The 9,493-nt window shown below is 67.8% G+C and overlaps 1 protein-coding gene across 1 annotated transcript in view; it reads left to right on the plus strand.

The window, feature by feature from the left end:
• LOC133764899 (collagen alpha-1(I) chain-like) overlaps positions 1–8,767 on the plus strand; it is a 33,175-nt gene extending 24,408 nt beyond the window's left edge. Inside the window, exons 6-9 of the mRNA XM_062198514.1 lie at positions 5,097–5,183; positions 5,647–5,689; positions 6,059–6,243; positions 7,901–8,767. Of these exons, the coding sequence (XP_062054498.1) occupies positions 5,097–5,183; positions 5,647–5,689; positions 6,059–6,243; positions 7,901–8,767 (1,182 nt within the window). The remainder of the gene's footprint in view (positions 1–5,096; positions 5,184–5,646; positions 5,690–6,058; positions 6,244–7,900) is intronic.
• The last annotated feature ends 726 nt before the right edge of the window (positions 8,768–9,493 follow it).

Below are 9,493 nucleotides of genomic sequence, written 5' to 3' on the forward strand. Positions count from 1 at the left end.
AAGCCGGTGTGGCGGGGAGGGGGAGGGCCGGCGGTGGGGGCCCAAGGGACATCTTGGAAGTAGCAGGAGAGCAGCCCCTGGGGCGCGGACCCGTAGATGTGTGCAGGGCGCATCTGTGCAGCGCGGCTCGGGAGCCCAGGCTCTCGGGGAGGGAGGGGCCCCTGGCCTGGACTTAGCCGGAGGAGACCCCGGTCAGCTTCCTCTGCAGATCCGTGCGGCCTCCCAGCAGCCCCCCAGGGGGGCGGCGCTGTGCCTTGAAAGCCCCGGTTCTAGAAGCAGAAACAGAGGAGGACCCGAGAGGAGGGATCTGAAGGACTCCCCTACTCAGTTTTAAGACGTGACTGAGGCCGGCGTGGTGGGCTGAGCCGCCGCCTGCAGTGCCACCATCCCATATGGGCGCTGGTTCTAGTCCCGGCTGCTCCATTTCCCATCCAGCTCTCTGCTGTGGCCTGGGAAAGCAGCAGAAGATGGCCCAAGTGCTTGGGCCCCTGCACCTGTGTGGAAGCTCCTGGCTCCTGGCTTTGATCGGCGCAGCTCCAGCCTTTGTGGCCATCTGGGGAGTGAAACCAGTGGATGGAAGCTCGCTTGCTCTCTCTCTCTCTCTCTCTCTGTAACTCTACCTCTCAAATAAATAAAAATCTGTTTTTTAAAAATAAAAACTTACTAAGCCTCCATTAATTAAGATGCTGTCGTGTTGGGGAAAGACTCAGCACGCTGCTTGGGGCCCGGAATAGACCGGAATAGACCAGCATCCACTCAGGGTGCCGGCCACGGCCGAAGGTCCCGCGGGGGCAGAGGTCGGCACTGGGCCGGTTAGCGCCGCGCAGCAGGGCCGGGAGGTCCTTCTGGGAAAACACCCGGTGTGGGCGGCGTGGATGAGACGTCCAGAAGACCCGAGAACACACGGCTGAAATCCACCGGACCGGGCCCCTCAGAAACGCTCAACTGCTCCGTCGCATTTAAAAATACTTATTAACGTTTTTAATAAAAACAGCTACACTGAATGCTGTTAACACTGGAGACCTGTGCTCCACTACGAGACTGCAGCGCTCGGGTCTGATAAAGGGCTGTGTCCAAAACATGCAAACGACCCGGACGATGCCGTGAGCCAAGCCAGACCGGAAGCGAGCAGAGGCTGTGGAGAGGCCCCGCCAGGGAAGGTGCACACAGGGCACACAGCGGTGAGCAGCCCAGGGGCCCAGACAGCGGCGTCTCCTGGAAGCTCCAAGCAGGTGCGGGCGGGGGGTGCAGACGCTGTCCTGGCCTGCAGGCGTGTGCCGGTGCGCGTGCCATGTGCGTGTCCGTGTGTGCACACGTCTGCGTGCGTGTGCAGTGCACTGTGCACGTGTGGTGTGTGCATGTACGTGCATGTGCGTGTACACATGCGTGTGTCCATGTGCGTCTGTGTGTGCGTGTGAGTTGTGAGCGAGTGTGTAGAGCAAGCGCTGGGCTCCTGCCGTCACCAGGGCGCTGTCCTCACGTGACCGTGGTGACGTCCATGTTTACGAAAGGACCCGCAGTGCAGGTCGGCTGAGTGGGGACATCAGTGCAGGGCTCAGGTGCGTCAGAAGACGCTGCTGGAACTTTTCTCAGGGCGAACCACGAAACACAGGAGCCGCCACCTCACAGCTGTTAGCGCACTGGACAGCACCCAGCGCTGCCGGGGAGTGGGGAGCCACGGAAGTCTCTTCGTGGCTGGTGGGACTGGGAGACACTGCCGCCACGTGGGCAGGCGCTCTGGCAGCTTCTCACGGAGCTGAGCGTGGCCTGGCCCTCGGATCCAGCCCTGGCATTCCTGGGCGTCTGTCCACGCGAGTGGGAAATTTGTGTGCAGCCGACACCTGCCCTTGGATGCCCAGGGCAGCCTGCTTCCCCACACCTGAGCCGCCAGGACCCCCCCCGAGCAGGGGAACAGACACACAGCCCGGCCTCGGTCACCGGTGGCAGCGGACTGTCGGCAAGGACAGGGGAGGGTGATGGAGCCACAGAAAGACCTGGAGGGTTCCAGGTGCTGAGCGAAGAACCGCGGGGTGCAAGGTGGAACCGTGGGGGCAGGAGGGCAGCTCAGCGGTCACGGGACGAGGGGAGAGGGTGTGGGGGGCTGCAGGCTGGGCGCCCGGCACTGCACTGCCCACCAAATCCGGGCGGCACCCTGGGGCTCGTTCTCTGACCACCAGAGCTGCCCGTGCTCACTGTAGAGAAAACGCTGTAGGCCGGCGCTGTGGCTCAGCAGGCTAATCCTCCGCCTAGCGGCCCCAGCACACCAGGTTCTAGTCCCGGTCGGGGCGCCGGATTCTGTCCTGGTTGCCCCTCTTCCAGGCCAGCTCTCTGCTGTGGCCCGGGAGTGCAGTGGAGGATGGCCCAAGTCCTTGGGCCCTGCACCCCATGGGAGACCAGGAGAAGCACCTGGCCCTGGCTTCAGGTCAGCATGGTGCGCTGGCCGTGGCAGCCATTGGAGGGTGAACCAACGGCAAAGGAAGACCTTTCTCTCTGTCTCTCTCTCTCACTGTCCACTCTGCCTGTCAAAAAAAAAGAAAACACTGTAGGCCGGTGCCGTCCTCATGTCGGCGCACCTTCCTCTCCCTCTGTGGGCCGAGGGCAGAGGGCATGGACCGTGGCGCAGACCCCAGGCGCCCCCGGCGCCCCAGACTGGCGTGAGCTCACGCGATGCGTGTGGCTCTGGTCCAGGCGCGTCCTGAATAGCTGGCGGGAGGCTCCTGCCATCCGGTCTGGGGTGTCGCTAGGCAGAGGCCAGTTCCCGGGGCGGGGGGTGGGGGGTGGCTCCAAGCCAGCCAGGACATTCCAGAAGCCGCGTCTCAAAGTGGGAACTGAGAGCCAGTTCAGGGAGGGGCGCCCGGCCCCCGGGTGGGGGGCGCCTTTTCCATCCCTCTCATGGGGCTGGGGCCAGGTCCCCCGAAGTGGGAACAGACTCTGGGGTACAGAGCCCCCCTCTCAGCAAGGGGGGCACAGAACACAGCAGGAAGATGCGTCCGGCCCTCCAAGTGCCCACTGCCCCGCGGCAGCCTCTTGCACACGGCACCAGCGCGCGTCACGATGCGCCCTCACGGGAGCCACCGCCCCACGGCGAACCGGGGCTCAGGAAGACCTGGAGCCGCGGTTCCCACCGCAGGCCAGCACCGGCCTTCCTTCCGACGCCCGGGACGCCGCACTGAGCCCTCCAGCGGTCACAGCCGTGACAGCGAGGACGTGGCGTCCACTGGGTGCAGCCAGGGACCCCGAGAAACACCCCACAGGGCGCTGGCCCGGAGAATCCCCCAGCCACGCGGTCGGGGGCTGCGGAGTGGCTGTCGGGGTCCAGGGTCCCCTCCAGAGCTCAGGACCTGACTCCCGGGTTCGCACGCTGATGGCGTCGGGGTCGCTGGGTCCCCTGTGTGGGACAGCAGCTTCGTAAGAGGAACGAGACCTGAGCCGAGTGGACCTCGGTCTCCACGGGGCCAGGCTGGGGTGTCTCAGGGCCACAGAAAATGGCGAGGGCCGTGGGCGGCGTTTACTGAGAGAGGCCTTCCTCGTGCACCTGCGGCAGCTCGCGCGCTGCTCGGCCGCGGCCCCCGGCACTGGCCACGGCCCCCGGCACTGGTCAGCCACAGCCAGCTGCTGGGCTGCAGTGGTTGCAGGGCGGGGCTGGGGGTCCTCACGCGGCTTCCATGTTGTCACGGGCTGCAGGGGACCTCGCCCCCCAAGGTGTGTCCGCTCCGAACCCAGAACCTTCTTTGGAGCGCATCTTTGCGGATGCAGGGAGGTCGGGGCAGCTGTGGCGAGATCATCCAGGGTCAGCTCAGCCGGACCCTGGGGAGGTGGCGGGGCGATGGGCGGGGCTGAGCAAAGACAGAGGCGGGGCTGGGGGAGGCGGCGGAGGGGCGGACTGGGCGGGGCTGAGCACAGAGGCGGGGCTGAGGGAGGCGGCGGGGGGGAATGGGCGGGGCTGAGCACAGAGGCGGGGCTGAGGGAGGCGGTGGAGGCGGACTGGGCGGGGCTAAGCAAAGACAGAGGCGGGGCTGGGGGATGCGGTGGAGGCGGACTGGGCGGGGCTAAGCAAAGACAGAGGCGGGGCTGGGGGAGGCGGCGGAGGGGCGGACTGGGTGGGGCTGAGTACAGAGGCGGGGCTGAGGGAGGCGGCGGAGGGGCGGACTGGGCGGGGCTGAGCACAGAGGCGGGGCTGAGGGAGGCGGTGGAGGCGGACTGGGCGGGGCTAAGCAAAGACAGAGGCGGGGCTGGGGGATGCGGTGGAGGCGGACTGGGCGGGGCTAAGCAAAGACAGAGGCGGGGCTGGGGGAGGCGGTGGAGGGGCGGACTGGGTGGGGCTGAGTACAGAGGCGGGGCTGAGGGAGGCGGTGGAGGGGCGGACTGGCGGGGCTGCGTGGACACAGAGGCGGGGCTGAGGGGAGGATGTGGGCGGGGCTGCGCGGACACAGAGGCGGGGCTGAGGGGCGGACGTGGCGGGGCTGCGTGGACACAGAGGCGGGGCTGGGGGGCGGACGTGGGCGGGGCTCAGGGAGGTGGCAGAGGGGCGGACATGGGCGGGGCTGAGGGAGGTGGCAGAGGGGCGGACGTGGGCGGGGCTGCGCGGACAGAGGCGGGGCTGAGGGGCGGACGTGGGCGGGGCTGCGCGGACACAGAGGCAGAGGGGCGGACGTGGGCGGGGCTGAGCAGACACAGAGGTGGGGCTGAGGGGCGGACGTGGGCGGGGCTGAGCGGACACAGAGGCAGAGGGGCGGACGTGGGCGGGGCTGCGCGGACACAGAGGCAGAGGGGCGGACGTGGGCGGGGCTGAGCAGACACAGAGGCGGGGCTGAGGGGCGGACGTGGGCGGGGCTGAGCGGACGCAGAGGCGGGGCTGAGGGGCGGACGTGGGCGGGGCTGCGCGGACACAGAGGCGGGGCTGGGGGGCGGACGTGGGCGGGGCTGAGCGGACGCAGAGGCGGGGCTGAGGGGCGGACGTGGGCGGGGCTGCGCGGACGCAGAGGCGGGGCTCGGCCTGCAGCTTCTGCAAGCCCAGGAACCCGCAGGCTGCTGGGCACCACCTGGGAGTGAGGCAGGGATTGCCTAACCCTTGACCTCTGACCTCTGGCCTCCAGATCCCTGAGAGACTCCATTCCTGTTTGTGGTTCCAAGAGTCTTTGCCTTTTGGTTTCGATCTTGCGAGGGCAGCTGCCCTGGGTGCCGTGAGTGTGGACACGTTCAGGAGACTGCCTGGGCCCCTGGGCCACTCAGTGTGTCAGCCCCTGGCTGGGGGTGTGGCACCGTGGCCACGGAAGGGAGGGGTCTGCAGGCGCGCCAGGGAGGGCGAGTGTGCTCAGGGTCAGCCGGGGCTGGGATGCCGGCCGGGGAGGGCGGTGCTGTGAGGCGTCCTTCCCGGGAACTCGGACAGACGTCCCGGAGATGACCCGGCGAGGCTGCGCCTCTCCCAGCTGTATCTGTCACCTACATCCCCGGCCACCTGTCATCCGTCATGCGCCCCCCTCCCCGTCTACCTGCCTGCCATCCGTGTCTGGCTACCTCACTGTCACCAGCAGCTGGCGACCCGCCTGCCTGCCCAGCATCGGCCTATCCCTAACCCCAACCCCAGTTCCTGGCACTGTCACTGGGGGGTATCTGGCCTTTCACAAAGCGTCTCTCTGCGCTCAGGTTGAGGGCGACCTGACGTCTCCACTGCACAGGTGGGAGCCAGGTTGGTCCTTCAGGACTGGGCCGTGGGCGGCAGGAGACCCGGCGCCGAGAGCTGCCGGAGTGGCAGCCGTGGCTTCGGCACAGAGCAGGGTGGGGAGGGTGCTGCCCCCCCCCTCCAACCCGAGTGACCGCTCTCCTCCCGCCTCGCCCTGGGCATGGGTGGTGGCCACGTTTCTGGGCTTCCCGTTCTACATCCAGGCCTCAGCCAGTTTCTCTGACACCAACCTGTGCAGGTGCGCGGGGCCGCGGCCTGGGAGGGCTGCGCGTGCTTCCCTGGTCTGTCACCTCTGCCACCCGGCCCCACAGGGCAGTGACACGGGGCGGAGCCTAGGCCTGCGTGTGTCCACCGCCCCCCGCCCTGCCCCTGCAGCGTGTGCAGAGCCCGTGATGGGAGAGGCCAAGCGGATGCGGAGCTGTGACGGCCAGGGCTGGGGAGCGAGGCTCAGCCCCGCACACGGGGCAGCAGGCAGCGGCTTCTCAGGAGAGGCCTCCGTGCGGTCGCCGGCCACAGCGCCTGGCACGTCCGGCAGCCCCGGGGCTGCCCTGCGACAGCAGGTGCGCCGGGCAGCGGCGACGCGGAGACCTCCCTGTGCCTTCGCGCCGGCCGCCCACGAGGGCCGTGCGCCCCGGGCCCGTGCGGCCGCCACGCGTGCGCTCTGCGCAGGTCCATGGCAAACTCAGGCCAGACACTGAGTTTTTCTGAACTTGGAATGGTTTGAACTGACGCAGGAGGTCGAGAGAGGAGGAAGCTTTATTTCTGCCCTCTCGACGGCAGAACCCTCGGTGCTTTCCGAACAACGGACCGGGACCGCAGCCTCCACCCGAACCGGGCTCCAAGGAGCGGCCGAACCAACCGCCGCGCCGGGCTCCCAGGTCCGCGTGACTGGGTCTCCGCCCAGCCCCCTGTGTGCTGATTGGCTAAGGTCTGGGTCTCCGCCCAGCCCCTGTGTGCTGATTGGCTAAGGTCTGGGTCTCCGCCCAGCCCCCTGTGTGCTGATTGGCTAAGGTCTGGGTCTCTGCCCAGCCCCTGTGTGCTGATTGGCTAAGGTCTGGGTCACACGCCCCGCCCCTGTGTGCTGATTGGCTAAGGTCTGGGTCACACGCCCCGCCTGTGTGCTGATTGGCTAAGGTCTGGGTCTCTGCCCCGCCCCTGTGTGCTGATTGGCTTAGGTCTGGGTCTCCGCCCAGCCCCCTGTGTGCTGATTGGCTAAGGTCTGGGTCTCTGCCCAGCCCCTGTGTGCTGATTGGCTTAGGTCTGGGTCTCTGCCCAGCCCCCTGTGTGCTGATTGGCTAAGGTCTGGGTCACACGCCCCGCCTGTGTGCTGATTGGCTAAGGTCTGGGTCTCTGCCCCGCCCCTGTGTGCTGATTGGCTTAGGTCTGGGTCTCCGCCCAGCCCCTGTGTGCTGATTGGCTTAGGTCTGGGTCTCTGCCCAGCCCCCTGTGTGCTGATTGGCTTAGGTCTGAGTCACATGCTCTGCCTGTGTGCTGATTGGCTTAGGTCTGGGTCACATGCCCCACCTGTGTGCTGATTGGCTTAGGTCTGGGTCACACGCCCCCGCCTGTGTGCTGATTGGCTTAGGTCTGGGTCACATGCCCCACAGTGGCCAATCCCGGCGTTGATCCGGAGCTGAGGGCAGGCCCAGCCCCTGTAGTCCAGCTGTGCCCTGGGAGGGGCCTGGGTCCTCTTCCCGAAGTGGCTGGGAGGCGGGAAGTGTGGCGCACACCCGGCCTGCGTGCTCCCGGCTTAGTTCGCTCTGAGGCCCCAGCACGTGTGTGCATGGTACTTGGTTCCGGGGCCCTGTCCCCAGGGCTGTCTTGTCTGGCGGACCCCTGGGAGGGGTCTCAGAACTCAGAGGAGAAGGAAGGGCTGTGTGAGCTGTGCACCGAGGCCGGGCCACTCAGGGCCGCCTCCTCCACACAGGCCGCCCGGACTTGCCCCGGTGGGGCCGCTGTAGGGGCAACGCTGGTGTTCACATCGCCACGGCAACCCAGAAAAGCCGCGAGATGACAGGGACAGCCCGACCCAGGCCTGCAGATCTTGCCCTGGACGCTGCCCGGCACCGTGTCCCTGTGACTCAGTGTCTCCGCGCCCAGGCCTGGCGGGGTTGGGACAAGCACCTGGCACCGCAGAGGGCTGGGAACAGAGGCCTCGAAGATGTGGCGTCTCCGGCAGGACCCAGGTGGGCACGCTCCGTCTCCTGCCTTTCTCAGGAAATGGGCCCCGAGGGTGCTGTGTCCTCCCTGCTGTGGACGGCGGCCGTGGCCGGCTCTCCTGGGGGTCAGGCGGCCGTGGCCGGCTCTCCTGGGCGTCAGGCGGCCGTGGCCGGCTCTCCTGGGGGTCAGGCGGCCGTGGCCGGCTCTCCTGGGGGTCAGGCGGCCGTGGCCGGCTCTCCTGGGCGTCAGGCGGCCGTGGCCGGCTCTCCTGGGGGACAGGCGGCCGTGGCCGGCTCTCCTGGGCGTCAGGCGGCCGTGGCCGGCTCTCCTGGGCGTCAGGCGGCCGTGGCCGGCTCTCCTGGGGGACAGGCGGCCGTGGCCGGCTCTCCTGGGCGTCAGGCGGCCGTGGCCGGCTCTCCTGGGGGACAGGCGGCCGTGGCCGGCTCTCCTGGGCGTCAGGCGGCCGTGGCCGGCTCTCCTGGGCGTCAGGCGGCCGTGGCCGGCTCTCCTGGGGGACAGGCGGCCGTGGCCGGCTCTCCTGGGCGTCAGGCGGCCGTGGCCGGCTCTCCTGGGCGTCAGGCGGCCGTGCCCGGCTCTCCTGGGGGACAGGCGGCCGTGGCCCGTCCCCCAGCCTCGTGGGCAGCTCAGAAAGCCCCGGCCACTTCTTGGCTGCCTCTCGCCCTTGTCCGGCCCTGGAAACTCGAGTCTGTGCCGCGTGGTCTTGGGTGCGGTCTGGGGGCTGCGCAGGCTGCCATGAGAGCCGCCACCGACTGGGCTCCAACACGGGCGTCTGTCCTCTCCCGGGTCCGTGTCAGGGGCCGGCAGCCTCCCCGGCGGCTCTGGGAGGCCCTCGCCTTGCTCTGCCCGCTTCTCTGGTCGCCCAGCGTCCCCCTCGCCTGTGTCCTCCCCCCTGCACAGCTCTGAGGGCTACTCATTCCTGGGTGAGACCCTGGACCCCGAGTGGCCGCAGCCTGGACTCCCAGCCGCAGGGGGTCCTGCCCTTGGGGTCACCACTGCCCCCTCCCAGCCTTCACGGCGACTCGCCGTGACCCCCACAGAACCACAGAACGGGGCAGGTTCGGGGGGCGGGGCTCGCTGGCGCCTGGGGCAGCTTCTGCTGGGTGCTGTAGAGAGGAAAGGGGTCGGTAGCTCCTGGCTCTGCAGGCTCAGGGGCGCCGCACAGGCCTCCGCTCTGCTCTGGGGACGCCCTTGGGGCAGACGGCATGGAGGGGGAGGGGGACAGAGAGGGAGCCGAGGGAGGCAGCTCAGCTTGCCCGTGGCCCCCACCCCGGGAGAGCAGCATCGGTCCCGTCGGCCGGCCGGCCCCGGCCTGTGCCCCTCCCCCGGCCTGTGCGGTGCAGGTCTCCGGAGGGGCTTGGGAGGCGCTCGGCCCTGACCTGGGCCTTGAACAGCCTCTGAAGAAGCTGCCTCTGGAAGCAGTGCTAGTGTGCTTCTTATTGATTTTACTGTTTTATTTATTTTTTATTTATTTATTTTTATTTATTTTTATTTTTTTAAAGATTTATTTGTTTTATTTGAAAATCAGAGTTACACAGAGAGAGGAGAGAGAGAGAGAGGGAGAGGGAGAGAGAGGTCTTCCATCCGCTGGTTCACTCCCCAAATATCTGAAACAGCCAGGGCTGGGCCGGT

Source organism: Lepus europaeus, chromosome 7, assembly GCF_033115175.1.
Source record: "Lepus europaeus isolate LE1 chromosome 7, mLepTim1.pri, whole genome shotgun sequence".
In the NCBI taxonomy this organism is placed as follows: Eukaryota; Metazoa; Chordata; class Mammalia; order Lagomorpha; family Leporidae; genus Lepus; species Lepus europaeus.